At 49.8% G+C, this 27,422-nt stretch overlaps 1 protein-coding gene across 1 annotated transcript in view; it reads right to left on the bottom strand.

Moving 5' to 3' along the window:
- ARPIN (actin related protein 2/3 complex inhibitor) overlaps positions 1-27,422 on the bottom strand; it is a 132,949-nt gene that overhangs the window by 52,757 nt on the left and 52,770 nt on the right. Inside the window, exon 5 of the mRNA XM_069625219.1 lies at positions 23,226-23,389. Within this exon, the coding sequence (XP_069481320.1) occupies positions 23,226-23,389 (164 nt within the window). The remainder of the gene's footprint in view (positions 1-23,225; positions 23,390-27,422) is intronic.

The raw sequence follows: 27,422 nt of genomic DNA, 5'->3' as shown, positions 1-27,422 counted from the left end.
CTTCATCCCCCGGGGAAGAGGAATCCTCACCAGGGATGCAAGGACTGGGTACAGAAGCAGGTGAACCTTCATCCCGTGGGAAAGAGGAATCCACGCCAGGGGTGCAAGGACTGGGGACCGAAGCAGGTGAACCTTCATCCCCCGGGGAAGAGGAATCCACGCCAGGGATGCAAGGACTGGGGACAGAAGCAGGTGAACCTTCATCCCCTGGGGAAGAGGAATCCACGCCAGGGATGCAAGGACTGGGGACAGAAGCAGGTGAACCTTCATCTTCCGGGGAAGAGGAATCCACACCAGGGAAGGGGAATCCACACCAGGGATGCAAGGACCGGGGACAGAAGCAGGTGAACCTTCATCCCCCGGGGAAGAGGAATCCACGCCAGGGGTGCGAGGACTGGGGACAGAAGCAGGTGAACCTTCATCCCCCGGGGAAGAGGAATCCACACCAGGGAAGGGGAATCCACACCAGGGATGCAAGGACTGGGGACAGAAGCAGGTGAACCTTCATCGCCCGGGGAAGAGGAATCCATGCCAGGGATGCAAGGACTGGGGACAGAAGCAGGTGAACCTTCATCCCCTGGGGAAGAGGAATCCACGCCAGGGATGCAAGGACTGGGGACAGAAGCAGGTGAACCTTCATCCCCCGGGGAAGAGGAATCCACACCAGGAGTGCGAGGACTGGGGACAGAAGCAGGTGAACCTTCATCCCCCGGGGAAGAGGAATCCACGCCAGGGAAGGGGAATCCACACCAGGGATGCAAGGACTGGGGACAGAAGCAGGTGAACCTTCATCCCCCGGGGAAGAGGAATCCACGCCAGGGGTGCGAGGACTGGGGACAGAAGCAGGTGAACCTTCATCCCCCGGGGAAGAGGAATCCACACCAGGGAAGGGGAATCCACACCAGGGATGCAAGGACTGGGGACAGAAGCAGGTGAACCTTCATCCCCCGGGGAAGAGGAATCCACGCCAGGGATGCAAGGACTGGGGACAGAAGCAGGTGAACCTTCATCCCCCGGGGAAGAGGAATCCACGCCAGGGATGCAAGGACTGGGGACAGAAGCAGGTGAACCTTCATTCCCCGGGAAAGAGGAATCCACACCAGGGAAGGGGAATCCACACCAGGGATGCAAGGACTGGGGACAGAAGCAGGTGAACCTTCATCCCGTGGGGAAGAGGAATCCACGCCAGGGGTGCAAGGACTGGGGACAGAAGCAGGTGAACCTTCATCCCCCGGGGAAGAGGAATCCACGCCAGGGATGCAAGGACTGGGGACAGAAATAGGTGAACCTTCATCCCCCGGGGAAGAGGAATCCACGCCAGGGGTGCGAGGACTGGGGACAGAAGCAGGTGAACCTTCATCCCCCGGGGAAGAGGAATCCACACCAAGGAAGGGGAATCCACACCAGGGATGCAAGGACTGGGGACAGAAGCAGGTGAACCTTTATCCCCCGGGGAAGAGGAATCCACGCTAGCGGTGCGAGGACTGGGGACAGAAGCAGGTGAACCTTCATCCCCCGGGGAAGAGGAATCCACACCAGGGAAGGGGAATCCACACCAGGGATGCAAGGACTGGGGACAGAAGCAGGTGAACCTTCATCCCCCGGGGAAGAGGAATCCACGCCAGGGATGCGAGGACTGGGGACAGAAGCAGGTGAACCTTCATCCCCTGGGGAAGAGGAATCCACGCCAGGGAAGGGGAATCCACACCAGGGATGCAAGGACTGGGGACAGAAGCAGGTGAACCTTCATCCCCCGGGGAAGAGGAATCCACGCAAGGGGTGCGAGGACTGGGGACAGAAGCAGGTGAACCTTCATCCCCCGGGGAAGAGGAATCCACACCAGGGAAGGGGAATCCACACCAGGGATGCAAGGACTGGGGACAGAAGCAGGTGAACCTTCATCCCCCGGGGAAGAGGAATCCACGCCAGGGATGCAAGGACTGGGGACAGAAGCAGGTGAACCTTCATCCCCCGGGGAAGAGGAATCCACGCCAGGGATGCAAGGACTGGGGACAGAAGCAGGTGAACCTTCATCCCCAGGGGAAGAGGAATCCACACCAGGGAAGGGGAATCCACACTAGGGATGCAAGGACTGGGGACAGAAGCAGGTGAACCTTCATCCCGTGGGGAAGAGGAATCCACGCCAGGGGTGCAAGGACTGGGGACAGAAGCAGGTGAACCTTCATCCCCCGGGGAAGAGGAATCCACGCCAGGGATGCAAGGACTGGGGACAGAAATCGGTGAACCTTCATCCCCCGGGGAAGAGGAATCCACGCCAGGGGTGCGAGGACTGGGCACAGAAGCAGGTGAACCTTCATCGCCCGGGGAAGAGGAATCCACACCAAGGAAGGGGAATCCACACCAGGGATGCAAGGACTGGGGACAGAAGCAGGTGAACCTTCATCCCCCGGGGAAGAGGAATCCACGCCAGGGAAGGGGAATCCACACCAGGGATGCAAGGACTGGGGACAGAAGCAGGTGAACCTTCATCCCCCGGGGAAGAGGAATCCTCACCAGGGATGCAAGGACTGGGTACAGAAGCAGGTGAACCTTCATCCCGTGGGAAAGAGGAATCCACGCCAGGGGTGCAAGGACTGGGGACCGAAGCAGGTGAACCTTCATCCCCCGGGGAAGAGGAATCCACGCCAGGGATGCAAGGACTGGGGACAGAAGCAGGTGAACCTTCATCCCCTGGGGAAGAGGAATCCACGCCAGGGATGCAAGGACTGGGGACAGAAGCAGGTGAACCTTCATCTTCCGGGGAAGAGGAATCCACACCAGGGAAGGGGAATCCACACCAGGGATGCAAGGACCGGGGTCAGAAGCAGGTGAACCTTCATCCCCCGGGGAAGAGGAATCCACGCCAGGGGTGCGAGGACTGGGGACAGAAGCAGGTGAACCTTCATCCCCCGGGGAAGAGGAATCCACACCAGGGAAGGGGAATCCACACCAGGGATGCAAGGACTGGGGACAGAAGCAGGTGAACCTTCATCGCCCGGGGAAGAGGAATCCATGCCAGGGATGCAAGGACTGGGGACAGAAGCAGGTGAACCTTCATCCCCTGGGGAAGAGGAATCCACGCCAGGGATGCAAGGACTGGGGACAGAAGCAGGTGAACCTTCATCCCCCGGGGAAGAGGAATCCACACCAGGAGTGCGAGGACTGGGGACAGAAGCAGGTGAACCTTCATCCCCCGGGGAAGAGGAATCCACGCCAGGGAAGGGGAATCCACACCAGGGATGCAAGGACTGGGGACAGAAGCAGGTGAACCTTCATCCCCCGGGGAAGAGGAATCCACGCCAGGGGTGCGAGGACTGGGGACAGAAGCAGGTGAACCTTCATCCCCCGGGGAAGAGGAATCCACACCAGGGAAGGGGAATCCACACCAGGGATGCAAGGACTGGGGACAGAAGCAGGTGAACCTTCATCCCCCGGGGAAGAGGAATCCACGCCAGGGATGCAAGGACTGGGGACAGAAGCAGGTGAACCTTCATCTCCCGGGGAAGAGGAATCCACGCCAGGGATGCAAGGACTGGGGACAGAAGCAGGTGAACCTTCATTCCCCGGGAAAGAGGAATCCACACCAGGGAAGGGGAATCCACACCAGGGATGCAAGGACTGGGGACAGAAGCAGGTGAACCTTCATCCCGTGGGGAAGAGGAATCCACGCCAGGGGTGCAAGGACTGGGGACAGAAGCAGGTGAACCTTCATCCCCCGGGGAAGAGGAATCCACGCCAGGGATGCAAGGACTGGGGACAGAAATAGGTGAACCTTCATCCCCCGGGGAAGAGGAATCCACGCCAGGGGTGCGAGGACTGGGGACAGAAGCAGGTGAACCTTCATCCCCCGGGGAAGAGGAATCCACACCAGGGAAGGGGAATCCACACCAGGGATGCAAGGACTGGGGACAGAAGCAGGTGAACCTTTATCCCCCGGGGAAGAGGAATCCACGCTAGCGGTGCGAGGACTGGGGACAGAAGCAGGTGAACCTTCATCCCCCGGGGAAGAGGAATCCACACCAGGGAAGGGGAATCCACACCAGGGATGCAAGGACTGGGGACAGAAGCAGGTGAACCTTCATCCCTCGGGGAAGAGGAATCCACGCCAGGGATGCAAGGACTGGGGACAGAAGCAGGTGAACCTTCATCCCCCGGGGAAGTGGAATCCACGCCAGGGAAGGGGAATCCACACCAGGGATGCAAGGACTGGGGACAGAAGCAGGTGAACCTTCATCCCCCGGGGTGGAGGAATCCACACCAGGGAAGGGGAATAAACGCCAGGGATGCGAGGACTGGGGACAGAAGCAGGTGAACCTTCATCCCCCTGGGAAGAGGAATCCACGCCAGGGATGCGAGGACTGGGGACAGAAGCAGGTGAACCTTCATCCCCCAGGGAAGAGGAATCCACGCCAGGGGTGTGAGGACTGGGGACAGAAGCAGGTGAACCTTCATCCCTCGGGGAAGAGGAATCCACACCAGGGAAGGGGAATCTACGCCAGGGATGCGAGGACTGGGGACAGAAGCAGGTGAACCTTCATCCCGTGTGGAAGAGGAATCCACGCCAGGGATGCGAGGACTGGGGACAGAAGCAGGTGAACCTTCATCCCGTGGGGAAGAGGAATCTACGCCAGGGGTGCAAGGACTGGGGACAGAAGCAGGTTAACCTTCATCCCCCGGGGTGGAGGAATCCACACCAGGGAAGGGGAATAAACGCCAGGGATGCGAGGACTGGGGACAGAAGCAGGTGAACCTTCATCCCCCTGGGAAGAGGAATCCACGCCAGGGATGCGAGGACTGGGGACAGAAGCAGGTGAACCTTCATCCCCCAGGGAAGAGGAATCCACGCCAGGGGTGTGAGGACTGGGGACAGAAGCAGGTGAACCTTCATCCCTCGGGGAAGAGGAATCCACACCAGGGAAGGGGAATCTACGCCAGGGATGCGAGGACTGGGAACAGAAGCAGGTGAATCTTCATCCCGTGGGGAAGAGGAATCCACGCCAGGGATGCGAGGACTGGGGACAGAAGCAGGTGAACCTTCATCCCGTGGGGAAGAGGAATCTACGCCAGGGGTGCAAGGACTGGGGACAGAAGCAGGTTAACCTTCATCCCCCGGGGAAGAGGAATCCACGCCAGGGATGCAAGGACTGGGGACAGAAATAGGTGAACCTTCATCCCCCGGGGAAGAGGAATCTACGCCAGGGGTGCGAGGACTGGGGACAGAAGCAGGTGAACCTTCATCCCCCGGGGAAGAGGAATCCACGCCAGGGGTGCGAGGACTGGGGACAGAAGCAGGTGAATCTTCATCCCGTGGGGAAGAGGACTCCACGCCAGGGATGCGAGGACTGGGGACAGAAGCAGGTGAACCTTCATCCCGTGTGGAAGAGGAATCCATGCCAGGGATGTGAGGACTGGGGACAGAAGCAGGTGAACCTTCATCCAGTGGGGAAGAGGAATCCACGCCAGGGGTGCAAGGACTGGGGACAGAAGCAGGTGAACCTTCATCCCGTGGGGAAGAGGAATCCATGCCCGGGGTGCGAGGACTGGGGACAGAAGCAGGTGAACCTTCATCCCGTGGGGAAGAGGAATCCACGCCAGGGGTGCAAGGACTGGGGACAGAAGCAGGTGAACCTTCATCCCCCGGGGAAGAGGAATCCACGCCAGGGATGCAAGGACTGGGGACAGAAATAGGTGAACCTTCATCCCCCGGGGAAGAGGAATCCACGCCAGGGGTGCGAGGACTGGGGACAGAAGCAGGTGAACCTTCATCCCCCGGGGAAGAGGAATCCACACCAAGGAAGGGGAATCCACACCAGGGATGCAAGGACTGGGGACAGAAGCAGGTGAACCTTCATCCCCCGGGGAAGAGGAATCCACGCCAGGGGTGCGAGGACTGGGGACAGAAGCAGGTGAACCTTCATCCCCCGGGGAAGAGGAATCCACACCAGGGATGCAAGGACTGGGGACAGAAGCAGGTGAACCTTCATCCCCCGGGGAAGAGGAATCCACGCCAGGGATGCAAGGACTGGGGACAGAAGCAGGTGAACCTTCATCCCCCGGGGAAGAGGAATCCACGCCAGGGATGCAAGGAGTGGGGACAGAAGCAGGTGAACCTTCATCCTCCGGGGAAGTGGAATCCACACCAGGGAAGGGGAATCCACACCAGGGATGCAAGGACTGGGGACAGAAGCAGGTGAACCTTCATCCCCGGGGTGGAGGAATCCACGCCAGGGAAGGGGAATAAACGCCAGGGATGCGAGGACTGGGGACAGAAGCAGGTGAACCTTCATCCCCCTGGGAAGAGGAATCCACGCCAGGGATGCGAGGACTGGGGACAGAAGCAGGTGAACCTTCATCCCCCAGGGAAGAGGAATCCACGCCAGGGGTGTGAGGACTGGGGACAGAAGCAGGTGAACCTTCATCCCTCGGGGAAGAGGAATCCACACCAGGGAAGGGGAATATACGCCAGGGATGCGAGGACTGGGGACAGAAGCAGGTGAACCTTCATCCCGTGTGGAAGAGGAATCCACGCCAGGGATGCGAGGACTGGGAACAGAAGCAGGTGAATCTTCATCCCGTGGGGAAGAGGAATCCACGCCAGGGATGCGAGGACTGGGGACAGAAGCAGGTGAACCTTCATCCCGTGTGGAAGAGGAATCCATGCCAGGGATGCGAGGACTGGGGACAGAAGCAGGTGAACCTTCATCCAGTGGGGAAGAGGAATCCACGCCAGGGGTGCGAGGACTGGGGACAGAAGCAGGTGAACCTTCATCCCGTGGGGAAGAGGAATCCACGCCCGGGGTGCGAGGACTGGGGACAGCAGCAGGTGAACCTTCATCCAGTGGGGAAGAGGAATCCACGCCAGGGGTGCGAGGAATGGGGACAGAAGCAGGTGAACCTTCATCCCGTGGGGGAAGAGGAATCCACACCAGGGGTGCGAGGACTGGGGACAGAAGCAGGTGAACCTTCATCCCGTGGGGGAAGAGGAATCCATGCCAGGGATGCAAAGACTGGGGACAGAAGCAGGTGAACCTTCATCCCGTGGGGGAAGAGGAATCCACGCCAGGGGTGCGAGGACTGGGGACAGAAGCAGGTGAACCTTCATCCCCCGGGGAAGAGGAATCAACGCCAGGGATGCGAGGACTGGGGCTATCGTATTGCCTGGACTCTTGCATAAGCACACGATATACCACCATCTGCAGCCAACCCGCTGACGCCAGCACAGTCTGTTACGCAAGAATTGATGTAGTAACCAATTTTTCACCTAAAGCCACCACATGGATACAATTCTTCTTGGACAACAGATCCATAAGGGTATTTGCATCGACCGCATCGGCAGAGCCTGACCCGGTCACCTGCGGAGTAGCACAGGGTTTCTACGTATCCCCAACACTGTATAATATCTTTACGAAGCCCCTTTTCGACAGACGTGACTATTTAGGTGTGACCTATACAAACTATGCAAATGACACCTAAATCCTCATCCCCATCACTAGGGACTACGACACTGACACAAACATGCTTAACCAGATTTACTTAATCATACAAGAATGGATGGCCACACACAGCCGCTGTCTTAATGATAAGATGGAACTACTTCTCATTGGATCCCTGGCTAGACTAAACAAACTTGATAGCCAGTTCAAAGTACTCAACATTGCTGGCATTAATATAAATACAAGGAAGTAAAAACACTTGGAATATATCTCGACTCCTCACTGACCTCTGTCAGCATCTGTCACAGCTTATACCTGCAAACTAATTAACGCTTGCAGACCCTTCTTGTCACAGGAAGCTGCATGTCCTTGGCAAGGGCACTTATACTATCGAAATTAGGTTATTGTAATGCCCTTTATCTAGGAACAAACAAATGAAACCTAAAAAAGTTACAAATACTTAAAGAAAAACACGCTAAGAAATGTGCTTAATATCCACAACACCATCAAATTTCTGCAACAAGACGTAATGCTCACAGGCTATCAGTGAAATACAGAATTGCATTTAAAACCCTTGAACTCACTCACAAATGTCTCTCTAACACAGCTCCCAAATATCTGACCTGCAAATTCACAAGAAACCTGTCTGACAGACCTACTAGGTCGACACAATTACACTGCCTTAAGGTTCCTAGAATTAAGTCAGTAAAAGCAGGGGGTAGCAGCCTCCCTGTCCTGGCAGCGACATCATGGAACTCCCTGCCGGTAGCATTAAGAGCTGAACCGTCCTATGGCTGTTTCAGGAGAAACGTCCAAGCTTGGCTCCTCTCTCAGGAGGCACTTTCAATGTCTCTTTCTCCAGCTAGTTGTGTGCATCTGTAAAGCTTTTCATCTATTTCTGTACTGTATGCAACGAATACTGTAACCATATGTAATGCGCTCAGATACCTCAGGGTGGGGTGCGCTATATAAATAAATAAATAACCAACCCTGTGGGAGACTGCACAACCCTTGTCCTCTTGGTATTAGGTAACCCACCTTTTGGGATAGGCCTGTACTACACAAGTTGGTGGTGTGACTGAGCAGCCAGGCTTATCTCAAGAGGGGTAAATGTATGTGAGCTGTAGAGCTGCAGCAATGAAATCCACCAATACAAGTGTCCAAATAGCACTTACACTCAAGGTTTTTAGTTAAAATAATTATTTGTTTAATGGTTATTTTTAAATAAGCATTCTTTTAAAAGGGCAATGTGCAACAATCAAAATACTTTCCCAGAATCAACACAAAGCAAGTAGATGCTCTTTAGAGATGCTTCATACACACTCCTACACCCCGAGGTGACTTAACTATCTAGGACAGAAATGGCATTTATATACCACTAGTACACTTTGGTAGATTCTGAGGTTGGCAGAAAGGAAAAGTTAGAGAAGGAAAAGGGTTAACAGGTTCTCAGAGCATGTGAGCACTTTAAATCTTCCAATAAAGTCAAGATACAAACCTTTCCCAGCAATATTAGTTTAAAACCAATGCACGCAATTAATGTATGCTCCTTGCTATTGATGTAATTGTTTTTGTTAGTGTATAAGGTTTTAATTAACCAATATGCACTTTAAATTAATTTTAAAAAAAACAATGCTCGACCTATGAGGCACAGTAAGTATCCAGGAGCCAGGACAGCAAAAGTCAATTGCAGCAAAGTCTATGGAGCGGAGGCACTTCTTAGATAAGTCTTGCACAAAGTTTGAGAGTTTGTTGAAGACGAATCACTGTAGGGTCACAAGCTGTTACACTTGTGAAAGTTACAGCTGAGATCAACTCTAGAAAAGCTGCTAATGCAAGTCTCAACTGAGAAGAGCAAGCTACAGACAATGAGGTAAGTACCCCAAAGTCAGAACAGTGCCTTTGGTTAGAAGAAGAGGGTCCATCTGGCTCCTGCCTGATTGCAGTAATGCCGATCCTGTGTTCCTGGGCCTTAGTCGTGGGGACAAGAGGGAGGACGTCTGGGGACTCCTGCGGCAGCAATTTGATGGTCGGTGGCAGCTATGGGCTCTTTTCAGATCAGCGGCACATCGCAGTTCAGCGCTCGGTAAACAGCACCACCGCGGATCGTGAACACCGGTTGGGCTTCCTTCACTCCTTGAGTCCTGCACTCTGGCGAGTTGACTCAAGCTTGGGTCGTCCTGCTTCTGAAGGGTCCTGTGGAGACTCCTGGAGCTTTTGGCTAGCTTACAGGTGCTGCATTTGACTACAGATTTCTCGACCCCCTGGCTCTCGGTTCAGCCAGTCGGGGAAGGTCTTCCAGCAAAGTTCGTCTCGGGGTTAGTTGGTCCCACTAACCCACGGGAAGAAGTCGTCCCTTTCCAGAGCTTCTCTTGTTGATCAGAAAAAGGAGTTTTAGCACAGCAGCAGGGCTTCACCAGGCAGTTCAACGGTCCAAGAGGATGCAGCAAGCTTTGTTCACGATTTCTTAGTTGGGTTGTTCTTCCCAATGGTCGACTGTCTTCAGTCCAGGAAGCCTCACCTTTTAAGCCAGTTTCTCCCATTCATGCACAGCCTAGCTGTCACTCACACAGCAGGGTAACTGGCCTGCAATACCTGAAATACTCTGAATGAATTTCCTGTCGGCAAAATGACGACATACAGGGCAGGGCAGTTATTAACAATGTTTGGACCCAAAGACCACTGAAGGTTACAGACTGGTACTGGATTTAAAGAATGTAAAGGAAGTGAACAGACATCTCAAATTTCACATTCAAGAAGGAGAACCCCACAGCTAAGGAGGCTGGGCTTGCACCACTGGGCCTTAGGCACACACTTTGAATTTCCCCAAACAGGGCATCGGACCAGAAAGACATGAGTAAGACCCCGCATTTACAGTTCAATGTCCTTTTGTACCAGGTTCTGGTACCCTTGATGTCCTAGTATCCTTGCTGTGGAGACTTCACAATGATCATCTATCCTACGTGGGCAACCTGGGCCTGTGAGCCTAGACAGTGGTGCTTCTAGAGCTCAAGGCTTCTAAACATCACATGCCTTTCTCCTGAATGTCAGGAAATCTCAGCCAGTCCCTTCTCAAGTTGTCCCAGTACATCAGAGCCCAGTTCAGGATGAAGAAAAGCAGGTGTATCATGAAGGAGTGCTCCTCTTTGCCAGTTGTGGAGCACCGCAGCCTGGAGGTAGTTGAGGATCCAAGGTCTATTGGCATTATCATTCTCTGTCACCCCATGGTCAAATCTCCATCTATGTCCAGACTAGGAAATATGTAGAGCCAGTGAGTGCACAGTTCAATGGAATACAAAAGGACCGTCTCATTCTCAGCTCTGCACTACAGTGGGGATTATGTCCTGTGAACCTTTTAAGGGGTTCCTTCTCAAACCCACCCCTTCAACGTTGTTATCAACGGTGCAAGCACCAGGAACCGGGAAGAATTCTCATTGAGGCACAAGCAGGCAACAGTACTGCCCTCACCAGGAATCTCTACAGATTTCCAAACTTAAGGTAGCTGGAGACCATCGGGCACAGCAGTCGAAACCAACAATACGACAGCAGTTGCCTGCACAAATCACCAGTGGGCTCTGATCGACCCCTCCAAGGGATCATGCAAACAGGGGATCTGGCTATCACTGTAGGCTTATCAAATCAGGGGAGAATCGCAAACACTCTGGCAGGGTCCATCAGTAAGGTATTTCCAACCTCGTAGGAGATTACACAAACCCAGGCAGGCTTCAGTGCAAGCACGCTCCTCTTCAGTTTTCCAGGGACCAACTTAATTGCCTCAGGTCCAACTTCAAGCTCTCGCATGTCTGTCAGAGGTTCACAGAGGAGGAAGCATGGCTTCCAACTATTGCTCTGATTCCCAACATTGATGAGCTTTTAACTTAGTGCAGCAGCAACTCAATCTTTCTTCTGGATTGCAGTTCCCCTGACATTGCCTAGTTTTTTGCCAGGGGGTTTTAACCCACCGCCAGCACTTGTCCTTCTCCCCTTCCCTCTCCCCAACCGTCTGTGCACTTGCACAATCTGAACGTACCATGCCTTGAAGATCTATCCTTCCTGTCTCCCCTGTCTCCTGTCTCCCCTCCTGCGTGGTGGCGCCTCTATGCTCTTGGGAAAACTTCAGAATCGTCGTCAGACCGATTTGTTGTTTTCTCGACTGTTAATTGTACTCTATGCACTTGCTCTGCCGGGGCAGACTGGTTATCGTTCAGAAACTCAAGGGCTCTGACTGACTGTTGTTTTATTCCCCTGTTCCCCCCTCCCACCTCAAGCGCCTTCAAACACTTGTCTTGTGTATAGGCGCTTTACAATTAAGCATTACCACACCATACCATTGTTCTGGCCCATTACTTGCTATGTGCGATGCTATCCAGGCTTCATGGGTGCCTGCGTGGGGTCCAATCAAGGCCATGGCATCATTTTCAGGTTCCTGTGGAGGTTCTCCTTTTCTACCCCAGTGACTTCACCATGGGCATTTCCCTTAGTAGTACTCAAGGATCTTCAGGGTGTGCCTTTTGAACCCCTTCTGACAGATTTTGAGTATTTGACCCTCAAAAACCATCTTCTGGTTGCAATAACTTTCAGCAGGAGGATCAGCGAGTTGGGAACTCCTTTCTACACTCCTCCCAACCTGCCCAAAGTGATCACTCTCTAAATGACCCAGTATTTTGGCCAAGTTGGTCTCCACGTTTCATATTTCATCAGAGATTAATCTTGGTTCCCTTCCCCCCAGTTTAGGCAGAGGGGTTCAGGGGTGGGCAGCTCTGCTTTTCTCTATATGTTTGATCTGTACTCTTCACCTACCTGGACGGACCCCGTTTTTATAACCACCAGCCTTTTTGGTCCTTTTCTGTGAAGCTTAGCAGGATCACAATGTGCTCTCTCTTTCCATGCGTTGCTGGCCCAAGGAACCCACCATGCTTGCTTATTCCATAATGGATTGGGCCCATCCCAAAGGTGTTCTGGGCATGTCAACTAGACGTGTGCCACTGGCTGAACTGAGGCCAAGGGCGCATGCATTTTGAGAAATGCAGGGTCTCCACCGGGATACTCCCAGTACGTTCACGCAACACTACAGGCTCCAACTCCTGTGTCATGCTGATCAGACCTCTCCCCGAGTTATCTTTCAGGTTGCTATTCCGCGAGGGGCCCTTTCTGCTTCTCTTGGTAAAGAACGGTTCACTGGGTCGCAATATGTGTGGTTGCATTTCTTTCATTCTTGGGTCAGCGAGACGATTGGTGGCATTTGGTACACTTCATGAATATCGATAGGGATGGGGAAGAGAGGATGTGGGCCCAATGTTCTTGGGCCCACATCTGGAACAGCCTCCCTTAAACTTGAGGAGAACCATCTCCGGTTCCAGAAGCACCTCAAAACCTTTCTCTTTGCTTCTGCCTTTTCTCCACCTCTCCTCTGCTGAGCTCCTAGCTGTAACTGTAACTTGCGCTGGCTACCTGGACACCCTCTGATCTCGGGACCAAGTCCCTCCCCCACCAGCGTCTCACACCTGCAATGCCGACCTGGCAACCCCCGCTCTTGGAGACTGTTTTCTGTATCCCTACAGTCCCCCTCCCAGCCCATGACACCTGATGTCTGCACTTACCCATGCACTTGCCACCTGCTGGCCGCTACTTACTTAGTGTTACCATCTTTGCCTTGTACTGAACTGTCCCAACCCCCCTCCCACGCACTTGCGCGATCTGAATGATACCTGGCCTAGTAGGATCGTCCTCCCTTTGTTCCCCTCCCTTGCCTTGTTGCGCCTTGAATACCTTGAGTATAGGCGCATTATAAATGCAATATCATATCAATACTTAGCACTTACCTTCATTACACCTAGTCCTTCTCTTCCTCGTCAGTCCTGACACCACTTATCTTCATTACGCCTAGTCCTTCTCTTCCCCGTCATAGTCCTGAAACCACTTATCTTCATTACGCCTAGTCCTTCTCTTCCCCGTCATAGTCCTGAAACCACTTATCTTCATTACGCCTAGTCCTTCTCTTCCTCGTCATAGTCCTGACACCACTTATCTTCATTACGCGTAGTCCTTCTCTTCTTCGTCATAGTCCTGACACCACTTATCTTCATTACGCCTAGTCCTTCTCTTCTTCGTCATAGTCCTGCCGCTACTTATCTTTGTTACGCCTAGTCCTTCTCTTCCCCGTCATAGTCCTGAAACCACTTATCTTCATTACGCCTAGTCCTTCTTTTCCCCGTCATAGTCCTGACACCACTTATCTTCATTACGCCTAGTCCTTCTCTTCTTCGTCTTAGTCCTGACACCACTTATCTTCATTATGCCTAGTCCTTCTCTTCCCCGTCATAGTCCTGCCACTACTTATCTTCATTACGCCTAATCCTTCTCTTCCCCGTCATAGTTCAGAAACCACTTATCTTCAATACGCCTAGTCCTTCTCTTCCCCGTCATAGTCCTGAAACCACTTATCTTCATTACGCCTAGTCCTTCTCTTCCCCGTCATAGTCCTGACACCACTTATCTTCATTATGCCTAGTCCTTCTCGTCCCCTTCATAGTCCTGCCACTACTTATCTTCATTACGCCTAATCCTTCTCTTCCCCGTCATAGTTCTGACACCACTTACCTTCATTACGCCTAGTACTTCTCTTCTTCGTCATAGTCCTGCCACTACTTATCTTCATTATGCCTAGTCCTTTTCTTCCCCGTCATAGTCCTGACACCACTTATCTTCATTATGCCTAGTCCTTCTCTTCTTCGTCATAGTCCTGCCACTACTTATCTTCATTACGCCTAGTCCTTCTCTTCGGCGTCATAGTTCTGACACCACTTATATTCATTACGCCTAGTCCTTCTCTTCTTCGTCATAGTCCTGACACTACTTAGCTTCATTACGCCTAGTCCTTCTCTTCCCCATCATAGTCCTGACACCACTTATCTTCATTATGCCTAGTCCCTCCCTTTCTCGTCATAGTCTTGACACTGCCCTCCCTTTCCTTTCTGGGGTGTGCGGGTAAGTGTTAGGACAGTTTTTCTAAAGGACAGTTTTTCTAAAGTGCACCCAAAGGAACTTTATAAAACTACACCTTGGACAATACAGAAACTACAACTCTTTAGTATAAGGCTGTACCACCTGCGATAATGGTAGCAATGACAGAGCAGACAGGCTTACATTAGGAGGTAGAGAGGGCTGTAGAGAGGTACAAAGAACTTGTAGCATACATGTGATCCAAAGAAACACTGATATACCGATGTAGTGTACAAATAAAGGGTAATTTTACATATACATAGGTAAAGAGAATTCTTTAGAAAAGTTAAGTACGATTATAAGTCAGAAACCATGTTATAAAAACCAACACAATACTGATGATAAGTAAACCAAAGTATCAACCATATTCAGAATGGCAGTATGCAGTTCCAGGTGAGTGAAACATAGCGTTGCACATTGTGATGCTGGAAATGCATCTGAGGGACAGGGCCTCTGAATCCTTGTCCTTTTTCTGTTTTTACCGTGTGTTCTGTTATGTTTTCTGCCCCGGAGTCCGTGTGGGACTCCTGGCAGTGCAGCTCTCTTTTGGTTTGGTGAACAGACCCATGGGATACCCTTATGGCACCCATGGGTAGGGGTACAACCCTGTGCCCCTAGTGTATGTTTTTGGGCACCTGTGGGTGGCCCACAGAGCAGGGTATGGGCTGGTGGCAGCTCCATGCTGAATCTGACAGGTGCTCCGGGTATCCTCCATTTTGGGATGCCCAGGCCCTGCCATTGGGATCAGTTGATTCCTGATAGAAACAAGATGGCCCCTGTGGCCTCTTGCTTTCTATTGCCTGTTGTCTTGTTTTTCCCAAAGTCCTGGGAAGCCCTGACTCTGTCCCTTCCCCCTGACTGGCTGTTGGGTGGAAGTTCCATGTATGGTATGGTGGTGAAGGCCCAGCTAGACTGGCTGGAGCCTTCCCAGTGTCTGTATGTTGTGGGTGCCTCCTGTGGGTGGGACCTGGGTGAATGGAGTGTGTGACCAATATACACTCCTTGTTGTGGTTGTCTGGTTTCTGGCATGTGAGACAAAGACCGAGACAGCCCTGCCCGAAACTGGCCTGAATGCAGTGTGTAGTGTTGAATGGCTGGGTACTTGTTCCAATCCACATTCCTTGTTGTGAGTGTCTGGAAGGGAGGAGTGTGGCCTGAATGCACCGTGTGCCTGATTGGCTGACTGACTGCATGAATGCCCTGCAGTGTGATTGGCTGCTGTGTGTGTGCCAGCCATGTGGATGAGAGAGAGGATAGTATATCTGGGGACCTCTCACCACTGGAAGTTGTTCAGTTCAGTTCAGTTCAGTTCAGTTCTGAAGGAACCATTGGTTGAGAAGCAACCATTGGGTTCAGAAGTTCAGAAGTGTCCAGAAGCTGAGTCTCCACTCAAGAGTAACTGGAACTGCTGATCCTCGACGTCCAGCTGGAAGAAGAAGACTTGCTGTGGCATTTGCTTCGACCGATCCGAAGGCTGTCTAAATTCGTCGAGGGCTGACCCGAGAGAGGACCTGGTAAGGCGCCCTCTTCCCGTGCTCCGAGGGACCATCGAGCACCGCTCCATCTTCGCCGAAGCGCCCTGGAAGACAGGTCCTCGAAAGGCTGTCGACCCGAGACGGGACCGCCAAGGAGATCGAAGTGAAGCACCCGGACATCGACGTCGTCGAAGTCCATTGCCGTCGACCAGGGTTCGCAGGTTTGTGGAACCGCTGGAGGCCCGTCGAAGTGGTGTTGCCCAGCCGGGGGAACCACTTGACGCCGTGCCGCCGACGACCGGAGCCGTCCGCTCCATTGCCTAAGAACATTCAATTGAAGGACTCTCTCGACCGCATCGTCGACCGCTTATCCTGCCGGAGAAAGTCGAGGACGACCAACGCGCCGAGGAGAAACCTGCCGGTGGGTTTCCCGCCACCCGACGACCTCAAAGACTCGGACGACTCGACGCCCTTGCTGGGCTCCCGTCTCTACAATCTTTGCGGTCCAGAACTATTGTCATCGAGGTGCCCCGCACACCTCCGCCTTGCAGGACGCCGACGCCCCGACGCCGACGAGCACCGCTCGGACGAAGCTGCCGCCTCTTCGACATCGTTCTGCCTCGTTTGTCGACGGACGTTCGACGCCCCGTGCCTCCCGCTTGAAAGGGAAGGCATTCAAGAAGGGCCGTCGATTCCCCGTCGCCGAACAGCGAGTCCCTCGACGTTAGTCGACTCCACCAGGTACATTGGGGGGGTAAAAACATTATAGAGGAAAATAAGACTTGCAGAGCAATATATGGACTGGGCTGGTGCTATATCTTTCTTTACAGGTTGCCCAGGTGGGGGGATCTCCACACAGAACTGTGCCTAGTGGTAGGGGTCAGTATTCTGCCTATTGCTCAACCATCTTATTTTCTCTCTTCTCTCTATTGCTGGTTTCACTCTATTGGTCTGTGTGACATTGTACAGTATTGTTCAAGCACTTCAATGAGATCTAGGGTGGTACCACTTTAGGATTGTAAATATTTGTCATTGTAGATTTTGCCAGAGTACAAAGTGAGTTGTCGTGATGAATGTACATAACCGTAACTATTGATTATATAAAGACTGTGTTCTAACCGATACAGAGTGTGGATATTCCTTTGTGGGGGCTTGGGGATACACTGTACTTAAGAACCAGCCTGCATCACCTCCTGAGAAGCTAGGCCTTGATTGCTCGACCATTGCTACCGAATAGAGAATCTTGGCTGGGGTCTCCTGTGCCTCTCCTCCACCATATAGGGAGCGGAAGTACAGACACCCCCCACCGGTCGTTGAGATCCGTTCTCTCACACACATTTAGAATGGCAGGATGCAGTTCCAGGCGAGTGAAACATAGCGTTGCACATTTAGAATGGCAGGATGCAGTTCCAGGCGAGTGAAACATAGCGTTGCACATTTAGAATGGCAGGATGCAGTTCATGGTGAGTGAAACATAGCGTTGCACATTTAGAATGGCAGGATGCAGTTCATGGTGAGTGAAACATAGCGTTGCACATTTAGAATGGCAGGATGCAGTTCCAGGTAAGTGAAACATAGCGTTGCACATTTAGAATGGCAGGATGCAGTTCATGGTGAGTGAAACATAGCGTTCCACATTTAGAATGGCAGTATGCAGTTCCAGGTGAGTGAAACATAGTTTTGCACATTTAGAATGGCAGAGTGCTATTCATGGTGAGTGAAAACTAGTGTTGCACATTTAGAATGGCAGAAGTGCTATTCATGGGGAGTGAAAACTAGTGTTACACATTTAGAATGGCAGAGTGCAGTTCATGGTGAGTGAAACATAGCGTTGCACATTTAGAATGGCAGGATGCAATTCATGGTGAGTGAAACTTAGCGTTGCACATTTAGAATGGCAGGATGCAGTTCCAGGTGAGTGAAACATAGTGTTGCACATTTAGAATGGCAGGATGCTATTCATGGGGAGTGAAACATAGCGTTGCACATTTAGAATGGCAGGATGCAGTTCATGGTGAGTGAAACTTAGAGTTGCACACTTAGAAAGGCAGGATGCAGTTCCATGTAAGTGAAACATAGCGTGGCACATTTAGAATGGCAGGATGCAGTTCGTGGTGAGTGAAACATAGCGTTCCACATTTAGAATGGCAGTATGCAGTTCCAGGTGAGTGAAACATAGTTTTGCACATTTAGAATGGCAGAGTGCTATTCATGGTGAGTGAAAACTAGTGTTGCACATTTAGAATGGCAGAGTGCTATTCATGGGGAGTGAAAACTAGTGTTACACATTTAGAATGGCAGAGTGCAGTTCATGGTGAGTGAAACATAGCGTTGCACATTTAGAATGGCAGAATGCAGTTCCAGGTGAGTGAAACATAGCGTTGCACATTTAGAATGGCAGGATGCTATTCATGGGGAGTGAAACATAGCGTTGCACATTTAGAATGGCAGGATGCAGTTCATGGTGAGTGAAACTTAGCGTTGCACATTTAAAATGGCAGGATGCAGTTCCAGGTGAGTGAAACATAGCGTTGCACATTTAGAATGGCAGGATGCTATTCATGGGGAGTGAAACATAGCGTTGCACATTTAGAATAGCAGAGTGCTATTCATGGGGAGTGAAACCTAGTGTTACACATTTAGAATGGCAGAGTGCAGTTCATGGTGAGTGAAACATAGCGTTGCACATTTGGAATGGCAGGATGCTATTCATGGTGGGTGAAACATAGCGTTGCACATTTAGAATAGCAGAGTGCTATTCATGGGGAGTGAAACCTAGTGTTACACATTTAGAATGGCAGAGTGCAGTTCATGGTGAGTGAAACATAGCGTTGCACATTTGGAATGGCAGGATGCAGTTCATGGTGAGTGAAACTTAGCGTTGGACATTTAGAATGGCAGGATGCAGTTCCAGGTGAGTGAAACATAGCGTTGCACATTTAGAATGGCAGGATGCTATTCATGGGGAGTGAAACATAGTGTTGCACATTTAGAATGGCAGTATGCAGTTCCAGGTGAGTGAAACATAGCGTTGCACATTTAGAATGGCAGGATGCAGTTCATGGTGAGTGAAACATAGCGTTGCACATTTAGAATGGCAGAGTGCTATTCATGGTGAGTGAAACCTAGCGTTGCACATTTGGAATGGCAGGATGCAGTTCATGGTGAGTGAAACTTAGCGTTGCACATTTGGAATGGCAGGATGCAGTTCATGGTGAGTGAAACTTAGCATTGCACATTTAGAATGGCAGGATGCAGTTCCAGGTGAGTGAAACATAGCGTTGCACATTTAGAATGGCAGGATGCTATTCATGGTGAGTGAAACATAGCGTTCCACATTTAGAATGGCAGGATGCAGTTCATGGTGAGTGAAACTTAGCGTTGCACATTTAGAATGGCAGGATGCAGTTCCAGGTGAGTGAAACATAGCGTTACACATTTAGAATGGCAGGATGCTATTCATGGGGAGTGAAACATAGCGTTGCACATTTAGAATGGCAGTATGCAGTTCCAGGTGAGTGAAACATAGCGTTGCACATTTAGAATGGCAGTATGCAGTTCCAGGTGAGTGAAACATAGCGTTGTACATTTAGCATGGCAGGATGCAGTTCATGGTGAGTGAAACATAGCGTTGCACATTTAGAATGGCAGAGTGCTATTCATGGTGAGTGAAACCTAGCGTTGCACATTTAGAATGGCAGAATGCAGTTCATGGTGAGTGAAACATAGCGTTGCACATTTAGAATGGCAGTATGCAGTTCCAGGTGAGTGAAACATAGCGTTGCACATTTGGAATGGCAGGATGCTATTCATGGTGAGTGAAACATAGCGTTGCACATTTAGAATAGCAGAGTGCTATTCATGGTGACTGAAACCTAGTGTTGCACATTTAGAATGGCAGAGTGCAGTTCATGGTGAGTGAAACATAGCGTTGCACATTTGGAATGGCAGGATGCTATTCATGGTGAGTGAAACATAGCGTTCCACATTTAGAATGGCAGAGTGCTATTCATGGTGAGTGAAACCTAGTGTTGCACATTTAGAATGGCAGAGTGCTATTCATGGGGAGTGAAACCTAGTGTTACACATTTAGAATGGCAGAGTGCAGTTCATGGTGAGTGAAACATAGCGTTGCACATTTGGAATGGCAGGATGCTATTCATGGTGAGTGAAACATAGTGTTGCACATTTAGAATGGCAGGATGCAGTTCATGGTAAGTGAAACATAGCGTTGGACATTTAGAATGGCAGGATGCAGTTCCAGGTGAGTGAAACATAGCGTTGCACATTTAGAATGTCAGAGTGCTATTCATGGTGAGTGAAACATAGTGTTGCACATTTAGAATGGCAGGATGCAGTTCATGGTAAGTGAAACATAGCGTTGCACATTTAGAATGGCAGGATGCTATTCATGGGGAGTGAAACATAGCGTTGCACATTTAGAATGGCAGGATGCAGTTCATGGTGAGTGACACAGTGTTACACATTTAGAATGGCAGGATGCAGTTCCAGGTGAGCGTAACATAGCGTTGCACATTTAGAATGGCAGGATGCAGTTCATGGTGAGTGAAACATAGTGTTGCACATTTAGAATGGCAGGATGCAGTTCATGGTAAGTGAAACATAGCGTTACACATTTCGAATGGCAGTATGCAGTTCCAGGTGAGTGAAACCTAGCGTTACACATTTAGAATGGCAGGATGCAGTTCCAGGTGAGTGAAACATAGCGTTGCACATTTTGAATGGCAGGGTGCAGTTCCAGGTGAGTGAAACATAGCGTTGCACATTTGGAATGACAGAGTGCTATTCATGGGGAGTGAATGACAGGATGCAATTCAAGGTAAGGAGACCCTACTGGTAGTAAACGATGCTACTTATTCAGTTTCTGGGATAATATAATTAAACCAACAATGTTACACATAAGTACCTTGCAACATATGTAACGTATTCTTCTTTCAGGACTGATACAGTAAAACCCATATTACTTTTTAGAATAGGAGAAGGAAATAATGTATGAATTACTTTTCAGAGGGGCAGTATGCACTCAAAGGTAAGAACTCAGCATTACACATGTAGAATGGCCGTAGGCTATCCAAGGCGAGTAAAGCCCTATTGGTAATAAACTCTTACACGTATTCTATCTCAGGAACGTGTAGTTAAACCAATGCTACTTTTCAGAATAGTGGTAAGGGAAGCAAGAACTCTAAGACTTTCTGAAAGGCAGTTAGCCATTCAAGGCGAGTACAACCATATTGGAAATACACAGTTACACGTATTCAGTTTCAGGAATAATACAGTAATACCAACTGTTACTTTCTAAAATAGTGGAACACAATTCTAAGGTAAGCAAATAACGCTGTATACTTTTCAGAATGGCAGATGAGCACTCACAGGTAAGTAAGAACTTACTTTGTAACACAATGTAACTTATTCTATTTCAGAGATAACCAATTACAGCACTAACAGATAGCAAGTAAGTATTTTGCAACACTTGTTCCATTTTCTAGCTAGAGGCTTTATACAAGTCCTTCCATATTCTAAGACATGAGTGATCGAAGGGGCAGAAGGGGGACACTGGTGGGCCAGTGGCCAACAGTAGACAGGTCAGGATAAGGCACGGATGCAGTAAAGTCAGAGTTCCAGAGGATTTCTCATGCAACAAGTAAGTACAGACTTTATAGTTAGTTGAAAGTGTTTAGGTACTTCATAGAAGGCTCCCTAGATGCGTTCCAGCCTTCATGATGCAGCAGCACGGAACCGGCCCTCGGATTCTTGGTTTTGGTGTTGAAAGAAAGGACGCTGGATGGGAACTTGCAGCAGCAGTCGACAGACAAGGCTCCCAACAAAGGATTCTTCTGTGCTTCTCGCGGCTCTGTGGATTTGGCACCCTTTTCAAGGTACAAGATGTGGAACAGTCATCGTCTGAGGAGACTTCAAAGAGTGGAATCTTGCTTCTGGGGGTCCAAAAGAAGTTTCAATGAGATTTGTTCATGGGAAGACATTGCACAGCACTCAGCCTCGCGGTCCCAGCATATTGCCAGTTTGCAGCCTCGGAAGGTCACAGCTAACCTTGGGATGGTTCGAAATGCAGGTGTTCTTAAAATGGATTGGTCCCACCAGCCCAAGGGTTGGAGTCGTGGTCTTCAGGACTCCCAGGTCGCATGGAAGAAGGAGCCAGCAGGCATCTCCAGTCCCTGGAATCAGCTGCAGCAGCCTTATATCACCTTCTTCCTCATCGGATTTAGTTCCAGTGGTCGACTTCTTTATCAAGAAACCCACCCAATAAGTGCACATGTTACATCCAAACTTTGGAGGGTGGTTGTCCTCTTAGGACAGCCAGCCACCCAGTTAGGATTGGTTCCAAGCAGGCATATCAGAAGACAAAGCTCTGCAGAGGTTCAGACTCCTCCCTCGTTTCTTGTCCTCACAGACACCCTGGAGCCTCGGCGGGCTAACCAAAGGCTTCCCGCCAAAAACAAAAATCAAACTAGGATCTCCCCCTCCCAGGACAGCAAAAGAAGGACCAAGAAGGGAAAAGCACACTAAAATGGCGAAAAAATAAAGAAGTCACCATTCTAGATGAATGGGGACCCTTGTTTGCATTAGCGTGGATGGTTTTACAGCCTGTGAGTAAAAATCCCACAAAAGTTGGTAGAATACGTCCACTGTCGCCAGCTATAATTGTAAAGCTTGCCACTGCAACAGAAATGTTACAGGAGCAGTGAGGAAGGGGATATACTATGTAGCTTGTCAGCACTCATAAGGTGGGGTGTGCTGATCTCACAATGGGGATTGTAGAAAGGATAACAAGTATCCTTCTAGCCTTGGGAACAGTAGTTCACACAAAGAACCCAAGAGAAAATAAAAGGGGAGCCGAACGAGCTCCCCAGCAACACTGTACAGAAGGTGCTGCAATAGGAAAATGCAGGTCCCCAAAAGATTACAGGAAAGTAGAATTCCAAAAATAAAAGTATGGAGAGTCATAAAAGGACACCCATTCAAAGAGTAAAGGAAAGGGTGAGTGGGAGCAAGATTCATACTCACTCAGGAGCAACACAGAAATATAATCCACAGGTCCAGCAAAAGGTTCTGGGGGTCTAGCAGAACGAGCAAGAAAAGGACTAGACGTAACAGAGATTAGAGGGACGTATTCGGAATGTCACTGCTCCTATTATAGTTTAACGTTATTGCTATTTACATCACATTAATTCAATGCACTGCCATTAATTTTAGGAAATCAAAAAACTATGTTTAATGATTAGTTAAAATACATTTTAAAAAGCTATCAAATGTCTTCCTCCTGGAAGATTCGTACCCATTCATCGTCCTCTGCGCCGTCCCCTTGCCCGCGCGGCTCGTCTGCAGCACATGCTTTTGATTTCATAGCCATTACATTGTCTGTCCAGGAGGCACCGGCCTGTTTATCGCCGGCAAAATTACACTTGGTAACTGTTCCGGAACTTAGGGTGGCAAAAGAGGCTGAAAAGACATTTTAGAACAATTGTTAATGTTGCCTCGAAAAGACAGACAAAAAAGAAACCCCCAAAATAAGTGCGTTTTGCCTCCTCTCAATTTATCACGTGTAGAGAGTAGAATTTCGGTTTTGCAGAGGATTCTGGTTTTCCTATACAGTGAAAAGAATGTAAACATTTTAAATATGTATTGCGCTTTCAGGTCCCCAGAATCTATATAAACATCCACTGGCAATGCCACCATTTTGGGCTTTTGTGTAGGCATGGGAAAGGCACTTGCCAGGCAATGCCATAGTGGTATTAACTGGCCATTGATGGTAGCAGATGTTAGGACTGATTTTCTATACTCTGATTTGGTGGACAGGGATATAGAAGGCCAACCTACATTGTAACATGGACAAATCTGGGAGCTGTAGCTAAACCAGTTCAAGGTAGCAAGGCGAGAGGTCAAGGCTAAGTCTCAGGAGGGGTGAGCCTGGTAAGGGTCCACATTGAGCACACACAGTGAAAAGTCGAGGAACACACTTAAACAAACAGGTATAAAAAAACGTATTTATGTATGGCCAAATAACACTATGAAAAATGACTACTAGCAAGTAATATCACACAAGCCTAAATAAAAGATACATATATAAAACCACTGGAGTGGGGCAAAATACATAACAGATCCCTGCAAAGGAAGCTAAGTATGAGTATGCAGCACTACAGGCCCACAGAGACACAACACTGACTTTAAAAGTCCACCCCTAAGATGCATGGGGACTTGTGCCCAAAGGTTCACCAAACTTCCACACAGTTTTGTGAGACAGAAAAATGTTGGTAAAGGGCTTCTGGGGTCCAAGGAAGAGTTCCAAGGGGTAGGACAAGTTGTTCTAGTGAATAGAAGTGTCCCCACGTTGGGAATACCTGCACGCGCAAGCAATGGCAAAGTCAAACTATTACAAAGATTTCTAAAAGTTGCCAAACTTTTAAAATGAAGATAGGGGTTCAGGTAAGTACTGTTACAACTCACCATACTCAGTTTCTTCTTGGGACTTGGCAGGTCTTCAGAAGAGAGTCTGGTGTCGCTTTTCCCACCTTCAGCTCGGGTTCTTGATGCCCAGGGGTTGCAGGTTTGAGCACTTCTCCAGTCAGCGCCAAATGCTGGCGCAAGATCTTCAGGTTGGGGAATGCAGAAGAACTCGATGCAGGGCCCCTCCCAGGACGGGACTGGATGCAGGAAAGCTGTTTGGATGAGGGCCACCAATGCACGGCGATGCAGGAAGACACCCTTGTCACGGTCTGACTTCGCCTCGTATCTCTGGCACCGTTGACCAGGAAATTTGGGAGGAGAAAGGAATTCACTAGTACAAGCTGTCGGATCCACAAAGTTCAAGGCCTCAACGTGAAACTGCTACGTCTGCTGCACAGCAACCCAAACTCTGAGCTGGGCAGCCACTCTGTGATCCAGGGGCACTTTCAAGGGCTCTTTTTCACAGGACTCTGAGCTGATGTGGAGAATAGATGTTCCCTCCACTCCAAGCACCTTCGCAGGACTTCTGAAGATCACCTACAGGACAGGGGACTTCCAGGCAGCAGCATAAATTGGTCACCAGGCTGCCTTCCAACGGGTCCACTGTCTCCTTACACGTCTTGAAGCTGGACAGGATACGGGGCTCCTTCCGGTTTCTTCCAGGATCTCTCTGTAATGGGTCCAGGGTCTCCTTACAAGTCTTGCAGCTGGACAGGAAACTTGGCTCCTTCAGGTTTCTTCCAGGATCTCTCTGGAATGGGTGCAGGGTTTCCTTACACGTCTTGCAGCTGGACAGGATAATACGTGGCTCCTTCAGGTATCTTTCAGGATCTCTCGCTGGAATAGGTGCAGGGTCCTCTTCTTATCCAAAAGCCAGGTAAGAGCTGACCCTCCCACGAGCCAATCAAAGATCTGGCCCACACACATACACCAAGCAGTGATCCAATCAGGACGACTTGCGGCACAACTCATGCATAACATTCAGACACACTAAAACCAGTTTGTGGATTGGGACCAGACCGTCCCCACCCAGTTTCTGGCATCAGCTTTCCCGGGCACTGGAAGTCCATATAAGGATTTTCCTGTCCTCACAGGTCAGGTAGAAGGGTTTGTGAAAAGAAGGCCAACGGGCAAACGAAAACCTTGTGGCACAGCCATGTTTGGACATTACCCACAGTAGATAGGCAAACACAGTAAACGTGGTAAGGCTATCAAAATACACCAAAAAAAGCAAAACGTTACTGCTACCACCAGCTTGTCCCTTAGGCACACAGAGTAACCAAAAATCCTCTGAGTGTTAGTCTATGGAAAAACTAAAAGTGTACCCCATTGTACTGAATTATAAGATGTATTGTACAATGATAAAAGTTACCACAAGTGCAATTATAATAAAGCCAGATGCAGGCTTTTGAATGCATGAAGAAAAGGTGGGCTTTATTTAAATAAGCATGCAAGGAAGGCTGCAGCTACTCCTTCAAGCTCTCCCTGCCAACTGAATTCATCAACATTCCCTCCACTCAAAACACAACAGTTCCGGGAATGGAAAGCAGTGATGTCAACCATTCTAATGCTGGCAGAAAAGGACAATGCAGCAAGGATAATATAACTAAGTACACGCACATGAATAGGTAATGGGAAGCATTAAGAAAATAACATTATAACACAACTCCTTCCCTCAGAAATATCACTACAATAAAATGCAACTAAGAAGGAAGGATAAGCAATGGAAATATAATGCAGCAGTAAAAACAATCCTTTAAAAGGTGCCACCCGTTCCTTATCCCACACCTCCCCTCCAAACACTAACAGCATTACCATGACCTTTCTCCATCACCTTCTCTGTGGAGAATCTCACATCAAACTTCCTTCCCTTTCTCGGCAACACCACCTCCCCCTTGTCTCCCCTCACAAACCCTGCACACGAACAACCACGTCCCCTCTCATACCTCCCTTTCGCCAAATCTCCTTGCCTGACAATGCAATCTCTTATTTTCATATAGTCCAATTGTACCAAACTTGACTTCCCCAACCAATCACAGGTCAATAGCATGTTTGGTTTTCGACCCCTGAAGAGTTCAAATGGAGAAACTCCTGTTGTGGCATGCTGGGTGACACATTACTGGAACACACTCTGCAACAAAGTATCCTTCCAGCAGTCATTATAGCAACTGCAATCCTGACTCCACCCATAATTGTTCTGTTGAACCTCTCAACACAGCCATTACTTTAGGGATGATATAAAGCATTTCTTCTATGCTCAATCCCCAAAGACTTCAACCACTTCACATACTCCAGCGACGTGAATTGAGGCCGATTGTCACTGATAATCGAAGAGGGAAACCCTTTCCTCATAAACAACCCCCCCCAGAAACATTATGACATTTGCAGTAGTGATCTCCTTCAAAACGCCTACTTCAGGCCATTTAGATAGCATGTCCACAGCCACGATGACATAGCCGTCCCTCATTCTCTGAAGACTCAAAGGACCCAACAAGTCTATGGAAATAACTTCCCAAGGAACACACAGAACATTCAACACTACCATGGGAGGTACTCTCTGTTTCAGGATCCATCTGGGGCACCAAAAAGCAGTTATTATGACCGACTAGCTACTTGAAATACCCAAGTGACCCTTGTGCCCTAACTCTATTTAACAGCAGCTCTCATGCCTTCTGGCACCAGTAAACACTCTCCTCTGTGTATCAAGTATCCTTGCACTGACAGTTTATCCTTAACACGCATAAATCTATTTATCACGGACAAACTGCCGTCCGGTAAAACATCTCCCTCATCACGCCACCTCTCCATAACGTGACGCTTGACATACTGATACACTTCTTCTTCACAAGCCTTCACCCACTCCTCCTCCGGCAAACACACATCTACACAAAAAATATCTGGCATCATTCTCCAAGTCATCATCAGCAGTCAAATCCTGGTCCACAACGGCATTGCGGGAAAGAGCATCAGCAATCATGTTTCTCTTTTCCTCCATCCACCACAAAATTCAAAGTTTGAACTTTTGGCA

This window comes from Ambystoma mexicanum, chromosome 11 (genome assembly GCF_040938575.1).
Source record: "Ambystoma mexicanum isolate Mex_15411 chromosome 11, UKY_AmexF1_1, whole genome shotgun sequence".
Classification (NCBI taxonomy): Eukaryota; Metazoa; Chordata; class Amphibia; order Caudata; family Ambystomatidae; genus Ambystoma; species Ambystoma mexicanum.
The sequence above is the reverse complement of the archived record's forward strand: the minus strand, read 5'-3'. Positions and strand labels throughout refer to the sequence as shown.